Source organism: Phyllobates terribilis, unplaced genomic scaffold (genome assembly GCF_046119375.1).
Source record: "Phyllobates terribilis strain yellow unplaced genomic scaffold, ASM4611937v1 Scaffold_1__5_contigs__length_1240528914, whole genome shotgun sequence".
NCBI classification, from domain to species: domain Eukaryota; kingdom Metazoa; phylum Chordata; class Amphibia; order Anura; family Dendrobatidae; genus Phyllobates; species Phyllobates terribilis.
The window spans coordinates 1,039,923,002-1,039,941,869 of record NW_027362761.1 but is presented as its reverse complement, the minus strand read 5'-3'; the positions used below and the strand labels follow the sequence as shown (position 1 = coordinate 1,039,941,869).

The window sequence follows — 18,868 nt, the reverse complement described above, 5'->3', positions numbered from 1 at the left end:
CGTCATTTTTTTTGGGGGTCCCCCATTTTAATAGCTGGTAAAGGCTAGGTATTCAGCTGGGAGCTGATATTAGTAGCCTGGGAAGCTCCGTGGGTATTACCCCCTTCCCAGGCTTCAAACATCTGCCCCAGCCGTCTGCTTAACCTCCGCTAGAGACTAAAATTACGGGGAACCCTACGCCAATTTTTTTTTTAAATAAATCCTTTATTTTAACACTAAATGACAAGTACAGTAGCCAACACTGTGACTCTACTTATTATATATGTGACTGACATGTTTCTATCTATCTAATCTATGTGTGATGCTCTATTCTTTCTCTTTCTAAATTGTCAGGTACCGGTGTATACTGCTGCTGAATTGCCGGCTTTTCATGTTTCACTGTGAGCACTGTTCCCATCGATTTGGGCAATCACTGTAATGCCACAACCACCATGGCTGCGACATTACAGTGAGTGGCAGACAATCCCTGCATGATTGGTGCTCTAAATAGCGCCAGACATGCTGGACGGGGACCCGAGCTCCCGCCCGAGCATTTAGAAAGTATTCGGCGAGCTCCGAGCATCTCGAGTACTGAGATGATCGGGTGAGTACCGAGCAGTGGCGAGCATACTCGCTCATCACTAATTATTATTTATATATTAAGATTAACTTCCAGAGCATTGTAACACTTCCTTAGGCTCTGCTCCCACAATAATTAAGCTTTTCATCAGGACCAATACAGTTGTCTGATTTTCCACTAGATACACTTACAGTGGCAACTGTTACGGGTCCGGGTGGTGGAACCTCTGTGCATCGGTGCAAGGAGGGACCAGAGGGGCATGACTAAGTGCCTACTCGGCCTGACCCAGGTCACACGGCGGCTTAGTCGACTCCGTGAACCAGGGAGGGACCGGGAGGTGAACCAGGTGCCACTCTGGGACTGACCTTGTGTGAGAGCAGGCGACTCCCACGGGTCAGATGACAGGAGCTGACCGCTACAGCGGATGAGCACGGCAGGCAGGCTGGCGGGTGGTCCGGGTAGATAAGCAGGCAGGTACGGCTGATAGCCAGACAGGTGCTCCGGGTAGGCAAGCAGGCAGGTACGGCTGATAGCCAGACAGGTGCTCCGGGTAGGCAAGCTGGCGGGCACGACAGGTTACTTGGCAGGTGCTCCGGGTTAGCAGGCTGGCGGACACGGCAGGTAACTGGCGGGCTGCACTGTTAGACAGACTGGCGGGCAAGACTGACAGGCAGCGGGACCTGAGTGCTGAAGCAAGTGTTAGCACACGGAACAACAACCTTGCACAGGCACCTCCATTTTGGAGGAGGTTCCTTATATAGGAGAAGTCCTCCGGCCATTGGCCGGGGAGTCTTTAGGACAGCGCACGCGGCCCCTTTAAGAGGTAGGGAGCGCGCACGCCCTAAGCACAGTGCCTGGGAAGCTGCGCGCGGTGCGTGCCACAGGAACAGGGGAGCAGGAAGACGCCGGACCAGGACCGCGGCGGTGAGGGGAACGGAGTCTCTGCCCGGCAGGAGGCAGAGACGCAGATGTTACAGTACCCCCCCCCTTTACGCCTCCTCTTCTTTAGGCCCGTGAGAAATTTTTTAAGAAGTTGAGGGGCATGAATGTTCTCCCTCGGTTCCCAAGACCTCTCCTCAGGGCCAAACCCCTTCCAATCCACAAGAAAGAAAATCTTTCCTCTTACCCTCTTGGTGGCCAAAATGTTTTCTACCTCAAAGATGTCCTCAGCGGAGACTGGAGCTGGAGTGGTACCTGGATCGTCAGAGAAGGAATTAAGGACAACTGGTTTGAAGAGAGAAACATGAAATGAGTTGGGAATCCGTAAGGTGACCGGGAGTTTCAGCTTGTAAGTCACAGGATTGATTTGGTTCAGAACCTCGAACGGACCCATGAACTGCGGACTCAACTTATAAGAAGGTATCTTGAGACGGACATATTTGGAGGAAAGCCAGACCTTGTCTCCCGGACGGAATTGAGGCGGATCCAGACGTCTCTTATCAGCATGTCTCTTCATCCGCTCGGAGGACTGAAGAAGTGCAGATCTAGTGTCTTTCCAAATAGCTGAAAATTCACTGACAAGAGACTCCGCAGCAGGATTGTCCACTGAAGAGGAGACGGGAAACGGAATCTGAGGGTGTCGACCGTAGACCACAAAAAACAGGGATTTAGAAGAAGACTTGCTCTCATGGTTGTTATAGGAGAAGTCGGCCCAGGGCAGGAGCTCAACCCAATCGTTATGGTGAGAGTTGACAAAGTGCTGAAGAAAGCTGGTAAAGATCTGGTTGACACGTTCCACTTGACCATTGGACTGAGGATGATAAGCAGAAGAGAAATCCAAAGAGACATCCAGCAGCTTGCACGTAGCTCTCCAGAACTGAAGTGAACTGAACCCCGCAATCAAACACAATGTGGAGGGGTAGGCCGTGAAGACGGAAGATGTGATGGATGAAGTCCTTAGCCAGCACAGATGCAGACGGAAGACCAGGCAGAGGGATGAAGTGGGCCATTTTAGAAAATCGGTCAGCGACCACCCAAACGACAGTACAACTGGCAGAATCAGGGAGATCCGTGATGAAGTCCATTGCAATGTGTTGCCACGGAGCGGAAGGTACGGGAAGAGGAAGGAGACGGCCGGATGGAAGGTGCCTGGGAACCTTGTTAAGGGCACAAGAGGAACAAGCCACGACAAAGTCTGCAACTTCCTTGCGCAGGGAAGGCCACTAGTAATGTCGGGCGACGAGCAGAAAGGTCTTCCTCTGGCCAGCATGACCGGCTAGTTTGGATGAATGGCCCCAGAGTACAACCTTCTTTCGATCCGGAACTGCTACAAAGGTCTTGCTGGGTGGAAGATGAGACAGGTCAAACGGAGCAACAGTCATTACTTTGGAGGGGTCAATGATATGTAGAGGCTCCTCCTCTTGGTCAGAAGACAGGAATGAGTGGGAAAGAGCGTCAGCTTTAATGTTCTTGTCCACCGGGCGGTAATGCAGAGTGAAGCAGAATCGGGCAAAGAATAGAGACCACCTGGCCTGACGCGGATTTAGTCTTTGGGCGTTCTGCAAATAAGCAAGGTTTTTGTGGTCAGTGTAGATGACCACCGGGTGCAGCGCCCCCTCCAGTTAGTAGTGCCACTCCAGTTCTAATTTGATGGCCCGCAGCTCACAATCTCCTATGGAGTAGTTGCGCTCGGACAAGGAGAAGAGCTTGGAGAAGAAGCCGCAGGTTACCATTCTCCTTGACGAGGATTTCTCGGTGAGCACCGCTCCGGCTCCGGAGGAGGATGCATCAACCTCGAGGAAGAACTGCTTTTTGCAATCCGGACGGTGCAGCACAGGACCGGTAGAGAAGGCTTGTTTAAGGGAGACGATGTCCTTCTCCGCTTCTGAAGTCCATTCCCTGGGATTTGCTCCTTTACGGGTGAGCGCGGAGATGGGAGCAGTCCGGGAGGAGGAATGAATAGGCGGTAATAGTTTGCGAAGTCCAAGAATCGCTGAATCGCCTTCAACCCCTCCGGTCAGGGCCACTTTAAGACGGCAGACACCTTCTCGGGATCCATCCGCAGACCAGTCTCGGAGATAATATAGCCCAGGAACGTTAGGGAGGTCTGCTCGAAGAGGCATTACTCGAATTTAGCATATAGGTGATTCTTCCGGAGGCTTAGCAGAACCTGACGAACATCCCTACGGTGTGAGGGCAAATCCGGAGAGAAAACAAAGATATTGTCCAGGTACACCACTACGCAAGAATACAGGAGATCACGGAAGATGTCGTTAACCAGCTCCTGGAAGACGTCTGGAACATTACAGAGACCAAAAGGCATCACGCGGTATTCGTAGTGACCTTCCCGGGTGTTGAATGCCGTCTTCCTCTCGTCTCCCTGGCGGATCCGGACCAAATTGAACGCCCCACGAAGATTGAACTTGGTGAAGATCTTCGCGCCTTTAAGGCGGTCAAACAGCTCCGAGATGCGAGGCAGGGGGTACTTATTTTTTATAGTAATCTTGTTAAGGCCCCTGTAATCGATACAGGGACGTAGAGAGCCGTCTTCTTGACGAAGAAGAATCCTGCTCCAGCCGGAGAGGTGGATTTCTGGATAAATCCCCTAGCAAGATTCTCTTCTATGTACTCAGACATGGCCCGGGTCTCAGCCAACGACAAGGGGTAGATTCGCCTGCGGGGAGAAGCACCAGGTACCAGGTCGATGGGGCAATCATACGGCCTATGAGGTGGTAGTGTCTCCGCTTCCTTTTTGTCAAAGACGTCCGCGTAGGACCAGTAGGGTGCCGGCAGACCAGGTAGATTAGCCGGAGTAGATGGGGGTTGAGCAGGACGAACCAGAACCAGGCAGGACTCATGGCATTCCTGACCTCAACGGAGCACTGCACCAGATCTCCAATTCAGGACGGGCTCATGTCTTTGTAACCAGGGTAGACTAAACAAGAGGGGGTGAGAGAGACCGGACAGCACATGAAAGGAGATCTTTTCCGAGTGCAGCATTCCCACCTGAAGGTTTACAGGCTCTGTGACAAGCAAGATGGTCTCCGGAAGAAGCCTTCCATCCACGGAGGCAACCGCCAACGGTTTAGCCAGACGTACGGTGGGAATCTGATACCACTCCACAACAGCCTGTTGAATGAGATTCATAGCGGCTCCGGAATCCAGATGGGCAGTCTCGAAGAAGCGGGTCTCACCACTCAAAATAGAAACGGAGTCAAGGACGGAGAGGATTTACTCTTGCCTAGGACGACCTCTCCGAGCGGTCCTAGATACTGGAGTTTCCCGACCTCACTGGGCCGGAACGGATCAGATACTCTATACTGCCACAGTAGAAGCAACTCCCCTCGGCTCGGCTCATCTCCTGGTGAGACTTGACCATCTTGGTTTGGTCAATTTGCATAGGCTCAGGCGAACATGCCTGGGGAATTGCTGGTTGCGAGGCTGGCCTTTGGAATGTTGGAGAGAGACGCGGAAATCTTCTCTACCGGGTAGTCTCCTTAGCACGTTCCAGAAAACGGATGTCAATCCAGGTTGCTAATGACACCAGATCGTCCAGGGTGGAAGGGATGTCACGACCGGCTAGCTCATCCTTGATCCGTCCAGAAAGACCCTCCCAAAAGGTGGACACCAGGGCCTCGTTGTTCCAGGCAAGTTCAGATGCGAGGGTTCGGAAACTTATGGCATACTGGCCCACAGTGAGACTCCCTTGGCGGAGACGGAGAAGTGAGGAGGCAGTAGAAGATTTATGTCCGGGCTCATCGAAAACCTTCCGGAAGGCAGCAAGGAAAGCCAGAAGATCCCCACTCTCCCACAGAGAGTTTAGCCATGCCAATGCCTCCCTGGTGAAGTGAGACATGATGAACGCCACCTTGGCTCGGTTGGAGGTGAACTGGTGTGCCAGGAGTTCAAAGTGCAGCGTGCACTGATTTATGAAGCCCCGACATAAGACGGGGTCACCACCAAAACGTGGAGGCGCAGAGAGCCGGGGTCTAAAACCGGGTGCCACAGTGCCACTGGGTTGAGGTGCCGCTGGAGCGGGTGCTGCTCGGCTAGAGACGGACACAGACGGGGTGGACAGCGTGTCCAGGCGGGAGTTGACAGTCCACAGATAGGACAGGATGGTTTCCTATTGGGATCTCTGACGTGAGACCTCCTGGTACAGGTCAGAGAGCGACGGAGCCTGGGGGCCACTGGGTTCCATGGCCTGTGCAAACTGTTACGGGTCCGGGTGGTGGAACCTCTGTGCTTCAGTGCAAGGAGGGACCAGAGGGGCATGACTAAGTGCCTACTTGGCCTGACCCAGGTCACACGGCGGCTTAGTCGACTCCGTGAACCAGGGAGGGACCGGGCTGGTGAACCAGGTGCCACTCTGGGACTGACCTTGTGTGAGAGCAGGCGACTCCCATGGGTCAGATGACAGGAGCTGACCGCTACAGCGGATGAGCACGGCAGACAGGCTGGCGGGTGGTCCGGGTAGATAAGCAGGCAGGTACGGCTGATAGACAGGCACTCCAGGTAGGCAAGCAGGCAGGTACGGTGGATAACCAGACTGGTGCTCCGGGTAGGTAAGCTGGCGGGCGCGACAGGTTACTTGGCAGGTGCTGCGGGTAGGCAAGCTGGCGGGCGCGACAGATTACTTGGCAGGTGCTCCGGGTTGACAGGCTGGCGGGCACGGCAGGTAACTGGCAGGTGCTCCGGGTAGGCAGGCTGGCGGGCACGGCAGGTAACTGGCAGGTGCTCCAGGTAGGCAGGCTGGCGGGCATTGCAGGTAACTGGCAGGTGCTCCAGGTAGGCAGGCTGGGCAGGTAAGTGGCAGACTGGCGGGCAGAACTATTAGACAGACTGGCGGGCTGGACTGTTAGACAGACTAGCGGGCAAGACTGACAGGCAGCGGGACCTGAGCGCTGAAGCAAGTGGTAGCACACGGAACAACAACCATTGGCCGGGGACTCTTTAAGAGGGAGGGAGCGTGCGTGCTCTAAGCACAGTGCCCGGGAAGCTGCGCGTGGAGCGCGCCATAGCAGCAGGAGAGCAGGAAGACGCCGGACCAGGACCACGGCGGTGAGGGGAATGGCGTCTCTGCCCAGCAGGAGGCAGAGACGCCGATGCTACAGCAACCACCTTATTTTAGTTTTGGTATTTTCCCCTTAAAATGATTTCAGGTTGTTTCTCAATGGATTTATACAGATTATGGGTTATATTAACCCCTTCACGACATATGACATATACAGTATTTACTTGTGGCCTGTGTTCATAGGAGATCGTGATTTCTTCTATAAATAGCAGTGCTGAAGTACTGCTATGAATAGCACAGGCAAGGGGTGGGTAATTAATGTTCCCGAGGGGTCACATTGGAGACCGTAACTGTTGTGGAGGGCCGAACCAATAGGCTGAAATTAATTCTGCTCCAATTTGTACTGTGAGCCCCACATAGCCTCCCATATACAGTGTGAGCCCCACATAGCCTCCCATATACAGCGTGCGCCCCACATAGCCTCGCATATACAGAATTAGCCCCTCATATCCTCTTATGTACTTAAAACATCCCATAATTATGGAAAAAAACAACAAAACATACTCACCTTGTTCCCATTCTCTTGGCGCTCTGCTCCTTTCTCCTGTGCACTGGCTCTCGACAGTACACAGCTGATGTGATGAAATGACGTCATCGCCGGTGGCCCCTCCTCCACCAATATATTCACTGCTGTCTGCATCCAGAGGATGCGAAGAGCGGCAACAGTGAGCGGCGGATGGACGTGGGAGGAGGGCATGGTGCGGGCTGTGGGTCACTGTTTCATCCCTTTGGTCTCTTGCACTTTGTCCAGGTCTAGCACAGACGATATTTTTAAAAATATAAAAATAATAAAAAAAACCCACAAAAGTTCAAATCACCCACCTTTTGCCCCATTGAAAATAAAACAAAAAAATACATATATTTGGAATCGCTGCGTTCAGAAATGTCTGCTCTATCAAAATATATACTGAGACTGCTGTATATACATCACATAGGAGACACTGAGACTGGTATGTATACAGTGGGGGAAATAAGTATTTGATCCCTTGATGTTTTTTTAAGTTTGCCCACTGACAAAGACATGAACAGTCTATAACTTTAAGGGTAAGTTAATTTTAACATTGAGAGATAGAATATCCCAAAAAAATCAAGAAAATCACTTTGTATAAATTAGATACATTTTTTTTTGCATTTTGTCGTGAGAAATAAGTATTTGATCCCCTACAAACTATTATGAAGTCTGACTCCTACAGACCAGTTTGACACTCCTAATCAACTCGTTACCTGCCTTAAAGACAGCTGTCTTACATAGTCACCTGTATAAAAGACTCCTGTCCACAGACTGAATTAATCAGTCAGACTCTGACCTCTACAACTTGCTTTCTAAGGATGTCAGGGACAAGATCATAGACGTGCACAAAGCTGGAATGGTCTAAAAAACCATAAGTGAGACACTGGATGAGAAGGAGACAACTGTTGGTGCAATAGTAAGAAAATTGAAGAAATACAAAATGACTGTCAATCGACATCAGTCTGGGGCACCATGCAAAATCTCACCTCGTGGGGTATCCTTGATCATGAGGAAGGTGAGAGATCAGCCTAAAACTACACGGGGGGGGACTTGTTAATGATCTCAAGGCAGCTGGGACCACAGTCACCAAGAAAACCATTGGTAACACATTACTCCTTAAAGGTTTAAAATCCTGCAGTGCCCGCAAGGTCCCCCTGCTCAAGAAGGCACATGTGCAGGCCTGTCTGAAGTTTGCCAATGAACACCTGGATTATTCTGTGAGTTATTGGGAGAAGGTGCTGTGGTCAGATGAGACAAAAATTGAGCTCTTTGGCATTAACTCAACTCGCTGTGTTTGGAGGAAGAAGAAGGATGAGTACAATCCTAAGAACATCGTTCCAACCGTGAAGCATGGTGGGGGAAACATTATACTTTCGGGGTGCTTTTCAGCAAAGGGGACATGACTACTGCACCGTACTGAAGGGAAGATGGATGGGATCATGTATCGCGAGATTTTGGCCAACAACCTCCTTCCCTCAGTAAGAGCATTGAAGATGGGTCGTGGCTGGGTCTTCCAGCAAAACAATGACCCAAAACAGCAAAGGCAACAAAAGAGTGGCTCAAAAAGAAGCACAGTAAGGTGATGGAGTGGCCTAGCCAGTCTCCAGACCTTAATCCCATAGAAAACTTATAGAGAGAGTTGAAGCTCCGAGTTGCCAAGCGAGAGCCTCAAAATCTTAATGATTTAGAGATGATCTGCAAAGAGGAGTGGACCAAAATTCCTCCTGACATGTCCGCAAACATCATCATCAACTACAAAAAACGTCTGACTGCTGTGCTTGCCAACAAGGGTTTTGCCACCAAGTATTAAGTGTTGTTTGGCAGAGGGATCAAATACTTAGTTCTCACTGCAAAATGCAACAAAAATTATCTAATTTATACAATGTGATTTTTTTAATTTTTTTTTTGAATATTCTATCTCTCAATGTTAAAATTAACCTACCCTTAAAATTATAGACTGTTCATGTCTTTATCAGTGGGCAAACTTACAAAAACAGCAAGGGATCAATTACTTATTTCCCCCACTGTACATCACATAAGAGACACTGAGGCTGGTGTATACATCACATAGGAATGTTTGAGAATCAGAAAAAACTTGCAGGATAGAGTTTTTATTGTATTACGTCTTTCGGTGCTGATCCAACTCCTTCCTCACACACAAGGAATTGGATCAACTCAGAAACGCGTAATACAATAAAAACTATTCATCTACCTGACTTTGGACATCCTTCATTCACTGGCAGCGCCTGGAATATCTTGCAACTTTTTTCTTATTCTCAACTGTTCATTCCAGTTCCTGCAGTACACGCCTAGGAACCAGCGGTCAGAGCTGCAGCCATCTGTAGTGGACTCGCTCCCTCTCCAGTGTTGTGTCTGTTATGCACAACCTCCTCAGGTGAGCAGTGCAGTATTGAAACTAGATCCACAGATTTACACAACAAGGGCTTTCCCTATTTTTGCCTTACATCACATTGTAGACACTGAGGCTGGTGGTACATCACATAGGAGACATTGAAACCTCCGACTCTGACTCTTCAATTTCCCTGACTCCGACTCCCTCATACATGGCTCATGTTTAAGTGATAAATTTACTGTAGTAAAATGTTTGCATTAAGCTTTTCATCACCATTATGATACAATAATCAAACTATTTACTTGACTGTTTTCCTGTTCACTCTAGCAGTTCTGAGATGAGTGCTGGCATTCCTTCCCAGTGCCTTTTTCCTCTGATCTGTGGAGGAGCTTCACTACATAGCATGCACATAAAGTGCAGCACAAGTTCATCTCAACTAAAAGCCTAGATCCTTAGATTAGGAATAGAACATACATAGGACATTTCAGAACTTTCCCAAATTCTTATGAAAAGATATTCAGCACATCCTGTATTGAACTACTGTACCCAATTTATTATATATTTTAGGAGGTTAAGTCCGTCCATTTTATACTCACTCACTCCCGACTCCACCAAAATGGACACCAACTCCACGACTCCTACTCCACAGTACTGGTGTATACATTACATAGATACTGAGGCTGGTGTGTACATCACATGGGAGACACTGAGGCTGGTGTATATACATCACATAAATACTGAGGCTGGTGTGTACATGATATAGGAGACACTAAGGCTGGTGTCCATACTTCACAGGAGACACTGAAGCTGGTGTACATACAGCACATAGTAGACACTGAGGCTGGTGTACATACATTACAGGAGACACAGTGAGGCTGGTGTGTACATCATATAGGAGACACTTAGGCTAGTTTATACATGCCATAGTAAACACTGAGGCTGATGTGTACTTCATATAGCGGACACTGATGTAAATAGATCACATGAGAAACAGGCTATTATTCATACACTGAGGCGTAGTGAACACTGCGTGATAGCACTTTTGGAAAAGAATTAATGGGCCGGCAGACGTTAAATCAGTGCCAGGGGCCCAAAGACTGTGTCCCATCGGAAATCTTCCCAAGAGCCAGAGCAAATGATGTTGCAGGTGTAATGCAGCGACTTGCTGGCATTACGGTAATGGTCCAGGATGTGTTTTACCTGACCATGTACCTTCCCCCTCAGGTGACTGGTCACATGACTGTGACATAGCACAGGTCCTGTGCGCACAGAATGTCTGTCTGATCACATGACTGTGACATCAGCAAGGTCCTGTCAGTATCTGTGTGTGTGCACGGGATGCATATATAAACCCTGCATGATGGGAGACAGGTGTGTTGTGTGAGAGAGGCCTAAGGCCTGTTCCCGTGTGTGTGGGACACCGACCATGTGAGGCCTAGTGAGGCCGAGTGAAGCCTGGTGCCTGAAAGGCAGAGCCTGGATCCTGTGTGGATGTCAGTGGCCTTTGAGGGAACAACGGCTAGAGACCCCCACCTGGGAAGCCGCAAAGCCACAGTGGTGGCGGAGTAATGGACTGAGACAGCTAAACCCGGCAAAGGTAATACACTACGTTATATGGACATTGCTATGGAAATTGCTATATGATTACCTTGCTGAAGGCTGTACCTGGAGCAAGTGGGCCTGTGTGTCACTTGGCTCATGAATATTGTATATATGTGTGTCGGCGTGCCACTGAGTTGGACCCGGTCATATGCGGTTTATGAAGTAATAAACTGCAGCATTGTGGAAAAACCGGAAAGACATTGCACGTGTGCATTGATTGTCGCAGCGAAGCGAGTATCCCCCACTATGATGACTAGTGCTGCCTTACATATGGTTCGAGAATGCGGGCAACTGCAGCCCGGTTGCTAGCGGCAACGACAACCCGGTTGATATGGGCAACGGCACAGGACGACGAGTGTGGATTAAAGCATCTGGCTGCAACTCGGTGGGGTTGCGAAGATTGTCGTCGCACTCAAACCTGGTTTGCTGTGGCTCGGCGGGGCTCACGAAGTTTAAAGCATCTGGCTGCAACTCGGCGGGGTTGCGAAAGTTGTCGTCGTACTCAAATCCGGTTTTGCTGTGGCTCGGCGGGGCCACGAAAATTTTCGGGGAGAGCGGTGTAAAGTGTCTAGTGTGTACCGTGATGGCCATGAATGGTGCAGTATCTCCAGACGGAATGGAGAAGGAGTTAGATGACCGTGTGCAATCGCTCTTCGGCATAATGGAGTTTCCTGAAGAAATGCAGGAGCAGATAATGATGGCTGTGAAGGGAGCAGCAGATGAGTCTGAAGCTGTTGAGCGATTGAAATGCCTGTGGGAGTCGCAGCAGCAGGCATTGGAGAAACAACAACAGGACTCGCAGCAGGCATTTGAGAAACAACAGCAGGTATGGGAGAAACAACAACAGGACTCGCAGCAGGCATTTGAGAAACAACAGCAGGTATGGGAGAAACAACAACAGGACTCGCAGCAGGCATTTGAGAAACAACAACAGGACTCGCAGCAGGCATTTGAGAAACAACAGCAGGTATGGGAGAAACGACAAGAGGTCGTGGTGCCGGAATGGCAGGAGCTGTTGGCCCGTTACAGAGAGGCGGCAGCGGACCATTCCTTGAACTCTCCGGGGGCGCCCTTGTTGTCCCAGAGTGTCCGGGGAGGTGGTAAGAGCTGTTGTGAACTGAGCCCTAAGACTATTGTTGATTTTTCTTGTAAAAATTCCCCTGCCGGTGTGGTTGTTAAAAAGGGGGTGGAGACTAAAAAAGGGGCGGTTGTTCAAAACAGCGTGGAGGATAGAAAATAAAAAAAAATTACTGGTGGTGGGTTGGTACCTCCTAAAAATGACAATGTGACCGTTGATAACGGGGTAGCTCCAGTAGAAGGGGGTGACGTCAAAGTGGGAGGTGACCTGTTAGTCCACAACACCATGGGGAGTGACACAGACCCCGTAGCTGACGGTGACACTACGAAAGTAGAAGGAGAGGTCAGTCAGGAGGGGCTAGACGAGGCGAGAAAGTCCCCATCTCGTAGACGGCGCAAGGGCCACAAAAAGGTTGCTCCTGTAGACTTGGCTGAAAGTGAAAATAAGGAAAATGTAGTACTGTGTGCCTTTGTTTCAGGGGTGGATCCTCCTTCCGAGGCAGAAGAGGAGGCGGCCAGTCGTGACCAAGAGCTGGAGCCTATCAGCCAGCAGTGTCAGAGTGACGTGCAGCCACTATGTGGAAACCTGGAGATCGTGTCCTCAGACCAGCAGAACCTGGAGTCTGAAAGGCAGAAAATAAACCAGGTTGTGAGGAACTTGCAGCGTGAACTTGAGGAAAACAGCAAGGAAGTCAACAATTGGAAGAAAAAGTTCCAGAGAAATGAAGACGAGGTTTTTCAGTTGGAACTTGACAAAGCGGAGTTTGAAGATGAGCTGTGCGAGTTGAAAGATAGGTTCTCCCTGGTACACGTAGAGCTGATACAAGTGAAGCAAAAGCTGGATGAGGGACTACACCAGAGGGATAGAGAGCTGTCTGCCTTAAAAGAGGCACTGCAGGTTGAAGTTTCCGGACGTGACCAAAGCCTAAAACGACTGCGCGATCAGTTCAACTGGGAGCTATGTGACTCCAAGAAGGAATATGGTGAAAAGCTCAATAGGGAACTGCAACAAATCAAGAGAGACTATGAGGATCTCCTCAGGGTTAAAGGAAAACTAGAGGATGATAAGGTGGATGCAGAGCACATACGCCAAGTGGTTGAAACCACTCTGCAGGACACCCGTAATGAAAATGGTTATCTCCACAGAAAGACCTTAGGTCTGGAAGCTCAGGTGAAGTAGCTGCAGACGTTCTGTGATAATCTCCAGAGGGCAGAGACGTGCCTTAAGGAAAGGCTCAGCAAAATGGAGGCTGAGCAGAAGCAGATGGAGGAGTCTATCAGAGAAGCCACAGACCAGGGCCAGGAGTTGGCTGCTGGTGATGGGAGGTATGAAGCAGACACCTCCTCGAGTGATGTGAGCTCGGATGATTCGGTGGATGTAGGAGCCGAGATCAAGGAGTCGCTGCAAACCCATTGGAAGCAAGAGGTGCTTCAGAGACGGGCCACTGAGAGGCGAGTGGCGGAGCTAGAGGAAGAAGTTTCCGGGCTCAAAAGTAGCCGGACAAAGTATCACTCAGTGAACGAGGCCTTCTTGGAGAAGGAAAAGGGCGAACACGTTGCACTCACTCCCTTATACCAAGAGAGGGTGGGCCTGAGGAGAGCTAAGAGAGTGTTAACCACAGATAAATATGAGATGGAAGTGGTCAAGACGAAAATTGGTGAATTTGTAGCTGTGAGTCAGCTCAGGGGAAGCGTAAAGGTGGAAGAAGCTGAAAGTCAGTTGTCCCTGAACCCTGAGCTGGTTGATCGTATGGAAACCACTGGTGAGACCGAAACATCTTGGTACAAGTGCCTCGTAGATGTGCCCGAGGATTTGAGGGAAGAATGCACCAGTGAGTCCGTGCATGAGGAGTTTAAGAAGGCCGTGGGAGCCTGTAAGGTGTACTTGACCTCAGAAGCTAAACAGCTGGTGGTCCTGTCCACGACCGAAGTCACAGTGAAGAGGGTGGCTATCCTAAGTGACATGCACTGGCGATGTATTCGCACAAAGCGGTTTCTCCGGTTGAAGACGGAACAAGCCGTTAGACAACTGGAGTTGATGTGGAAAGCTCACAGTATGCGTGAAGAGGTCATCCGGGTGCCTCATGTTCTGGTGAGGAAGCTTGTTGGGAGAAATGGTCAAGCCATGCAGATGATGGTCAAGAAGTCTGGGGTGGTGAAAGTAAGCAGTCCACGTGATTGTCAGGACTGGATACCCGACGAAGACGGCATGGTATCATTCTCCGCTGTAGAAACAGAAGAAAGCCTGGGATATATGCGCATGCTGTTGAAGTACCGAGTGACCTACCTGCGAGGGGTAGAACAGTTGAATCTCGCTAGACTGCGAGTGGATAGACAGCATCATCTGAGTAGCAGAAGAGGGCAGCCGTCTAGAAGTTATGAAACCAGACAGAGAAAGGGCCCCTTAAATAACAGAACAGCTATAGCTGGAGTTAGGGACCTTTCAAGATGTCCTGAGAGTAGTGGGCGTGGGTTTAGAGGTAGTGAGACCTCCAGTAACTCAGGTTTGAGCAGCCCATACAAACGACCCAATAGAGGACGGGACAGTACGGAGTCGAACCGGACCTTAGATACCAGGGCATGTGAGTCACACCGCTGTATGACTGGGAGCGGGGGAGACCTGACAAGGTTACGACTGACCGCTGGGAGCGGGGGAGACATGACAAGGTTACAACTGACCGCTGGGAGCGGGGGAGCTCTGACAAGGTTACGACCCGGAAAGGTGACCTGACTAAGTCAGTGACAGTGACAAATGGTAGGTCCCTAAGGAATGGGCTAATGTCGTTGACTAATGTTCCAGGGGCTGAGTAGCACAATTGTAAAGTACATGGTCTCTATGTGAACTGGGGGTTATAATGTCATTGTGTATATTATGTGTTCAACCCCACAAGTTTGAACAGAGCTGGGGGTTATAGTGATTGTGTATATTATGTGTTCAACCCCACAAGTTTGAACAGAGGGGGGGGGATATGTAATGCAGCGACTTGCTGGCATTATGGTAATGGTCCAGGATGTGTTTTACCTGACCATGTACCTTCCCCCTCAGGTGACTGGTCATATGACTGTGACATAGCACAGGTCCTGCGCGCACAGAATGTCTGTCTGATCACATGACTGTGACATCAACAAGGTCCTGTCAGTATGTGTGTGTGTGCACGGGATGCATATATAAACCCTGCATGATGGGAGACAGGTGTGTTCTGTGAGAGAGGCGTAAGGCCTGTTCCCGTGTGTGTGGGACACCGACCGTGTGAGGCCTAGTGAGGCCGAGTGAAGCCTGGTGCCTGAAAGGCAGAGCCTGGATCCTGTGTGGATGTCAGTGGCCTTTGAGGGAACGACGGCTAGAGACCCCCACCTGGGAAGCCGCAAAGCCACAGTGGTGGCGGAGTAATGGACTGAGACAGCTAAACCCGGCAAAGGTAATACACTACGTTATATGGACATTGCTATGGACATTGCTATATGATTACCTTGCTGAAGGCTGTACCTGGAGCAAGTGGGCTTGTGTGTCACTTGGCTCATGAATATTGTATATATGTGTGTCGGCGTGCCACTGAGTTGGACTCGGTCATATGCGGTTTATGAAGTAATAAACTGCAGCATTGTGGAAAAACCGGAAAGACATTGCACGTGTGCATTGATTGTCGCAGCGAAGCGAGTATCCCCCACTATGATGACTAGTGCTGCCTTACACAGGCCATAAATGGCCCGCGGGCTGGAGTTTCCCCACCCCTGTCCTATTTACTAGAAAGAACATAAAATACACAACACATCATTGCAGTTCCCTGCGGCATGCAGACAGACCCTAAATGTATGTGATGAAAGTAGTACAGGTGCAATAACTGATGTTCTCCTGGTGTCTCCATCAGTATTTTTTTTCTATTAAGTCAACCTTATTAAGGCGGCACTCCTGCTATCACTTTGCATTTAGTTTTACATTGAATTTTTGGGTTGTCTACCATGTGCAGATAACATTTTCCTGTGGTGCTTTGCAGAGGGGGCAGGAGTTGCATCACATTGTGTTTGCTCCTACATAATGACAGCAATTGATGGATAAGTGACAGAACTGCTGCCTCTTAACTCGCATTGCGGTCTCGGTGTTATTCTATGTAATGCAGCATCAGCCTATCTGCTCTGCCTCCTGCTTGTGATAGATTTTGTCATGTGAGTTCGTACTAGCAGGAATACACACAGTCTGTATAGCCAGGAAGTTTTATAACTACATTTAATCAATGTATAGACTCATCTAATATATCACTGCTTTCTTAAACTAAATAAGGCAGAAATTATACACTGCTCAAAAAAATAAAGGGAACACTCAAATAACACATCCTAGATCTGTATGAATGAAATATTCTCATTGAATACTTTGTTCTGTACAAAGTTGAATGTGCTGACGACAAAATCACACAAAAATCATCTATGGAAATCAAATTTATTAACCAATGGAGGCCTGGATCTGGAGTCACCCCCCAAAATTAAAGTGGAAAAACACACTACAGGCTGATCCAACTTTGATGTAATGTCCTTAAAACAAGTCAAAATGAGGCTCAGTATTGTGTGCGGCCTCCACGTGCCTGTATGAACTCCCTACAAGGCCTGGGCATGCTCCTGATAAGATTGCGGATGGTCTCCTGTGGGATCTCCTCCCATGCTTGGACTAAAGCATCCGCCAACTCCTGGACAGTCTGTGGTGCAACTTGACGTTGGTGGATGGAACGAGACATGATGTCCCAGATGTGCTCAATTGGATTCAGGTCTTGGGAACGGGCGGGCCAGTCCATAGCTTCAATGCCTTCATCTTGCAGGAACTGCTGACACACTCTAGCCACATGAGGTCTGGCATTGTCCTGCATTAGGAGGAACTCCGGGCCAACCGCACCAGCATATGGTCTCACAAGGGGTCTGAGGATCTCATCTCAGTACCTATTGGCAGTTAGGCCACCTCTGGCGAGCACATGGAGGGCTGTGCGGCCCTCCAAAGAAATGCCACCCCACACCATTACTGACCCACTGCCAAACCGGTCATGCTGAAGGATGTTGCAGGCAGCAGATCGCTCTCACGGTGTCTCCAGACTCTGTCATGTCTGTCCCATGTGCTCAGTGTGAACCTGCTTTCATCTGTGAAGAGCTCAGGGTGCCAGTGTCGACGTTGCCAATCCTGGTGTTCTGTGGCAAATGCCAAGCGTCCTGCACGGTGTTGGGCTGTGAGCTCAACCCCCATCTGTGGACGTTGGGCCCTCATACCACCCTCATGGAGTCGGTTTCTAACCGTTTGTGCAGACACATGCACATTTGTGGCATTTTGCAGGGCTCTGGCAGTGCTCCTCCTGTTCCTCCTTGCACAAAGGCGGAGGTAGTGGTCCTGCTGCTGGGTTGTTGCCCTCCTACGGCCCCCTCCATGTCTCCTGGTGTACTGGCCTGTCTCCTGGTAGCGCTTCCAGCCTCTGGACACTACGCTGACAGACACAGCAAACCTTCTTGCCACAGCTCACATTGATGTGCCATCCTGGATGAGCTGCACTACCTGAGCAACTTCTGTGGGTTGTAGAGTCCGTCTCATGCTACCACGAGTGTGAAAGCACAACCAACATTCAAAAGTGACCAAAACATCAGCCAGAAAGCATTGGTACTGAGATGTGGTCTGTGGTCCCCACCTGCAGAACCACTCCTTTATTGAGGGTGTCTTGATAATTGCCAATAATTTCTATCTATTGTCTATTCCATTTGCACAACAGCATGTGAAATTGATTGTCAATCAGTGTTGCTTCCTAAGTGGACAGTTTGATTTCACAGAAGTTTGATTCACTTGGAGTTATATTCTGTTGTATAAGTGTTCCCTTTATTTTTTTGAGCAGTGTATAACCTCACTATCTTGTTGCCCTTATTGTTTAGTCATTATACTTTCTTTATTTAAATCATTGTTTTTATTCTTTTTGTTTTTATTTCTTTTCATGGTTTCAGGCTACAACTTTCATCACAATTCTCTGATGTCTGTCAGCGGTGCTCAGTCATCTGTATCATCAAGCTTGTCATCGCTCACGTCTAGGGCTTATTCTTACCCAAGCTACTCAGTGTCACCGACATTGCCCGTCACAAATGGAAGCCACATGGAGCAAGGACTTTTTCTCCCTAATCAGCCTTCCTATTTCTAGATCAGTTATACATTTCTTATGTTTTCATGTCTTTGTTGATATCATTTATTTTTGGTTCTTTTAACTTGTATTCATCAGCAATGTTTGAGCTTTAAGTGGTCTTAATTACACTGTTGTGTTCATATCTGCACGTGTAGGTTAATGCTACAAGATCTCCAGATTTCTGTTTTATGTTTTTATTCATATTGGTATCATGGATTCTTTTTTAAAGGATCCTTGGTGTATAGGACTGTACTGTTTTGTAAGAAATCTTGATAGATTCAATTGACTTATAGGTTTGTCAGGTTTCTGTTTTTTATTCATTTTTAACTTTTTTTAGGTAGCAGAAAAGTCCAGTATACAATACTCTTCTGGCCGCCAGTGTGAATAAAATCTTAGCAATTTAAGAGCAGGTTTCCTAATATACAGAATTTATTCTACCTTTACTGGGTACCATAGATCCTATTTCTCAGGCTAATATTTCATGCATTTTTTTATGCCTTTATAAATATGGGCTTGTTCTCTACATACAGAACACCTACAACTGTACAACAGAAGATCTGAATGGGCTGAGCAGATGAGGCTGGAAAAGTCAAGAATCTGTGAAACATTTTGAGAC

At 49.0% G+C, this 18,868-nt stretch overlaps 1 protein-coding gene across 1 annotated transcript in view; it reads left to right on the top strand.

Moving 5' to 3' along the window:
- Positions 1-18,270, top strand: part of RBM46 (RNA binding motif protein 46) — a 38,859-nt gene extending 20,589 nt beyond the window's left edge. The window contains exon 5 of the mRNA XM_073656547.1: positions 18,080-18,270. Coding sequence (XP_073512648.1) covers positions 18,080-18,270 — 191 coding nt within the window. The remainder of the gene's footprint in view (positions 1-18,079) is intronic.
- Positions 18,271-18,868: the final 598 nt, after the last annotated feature.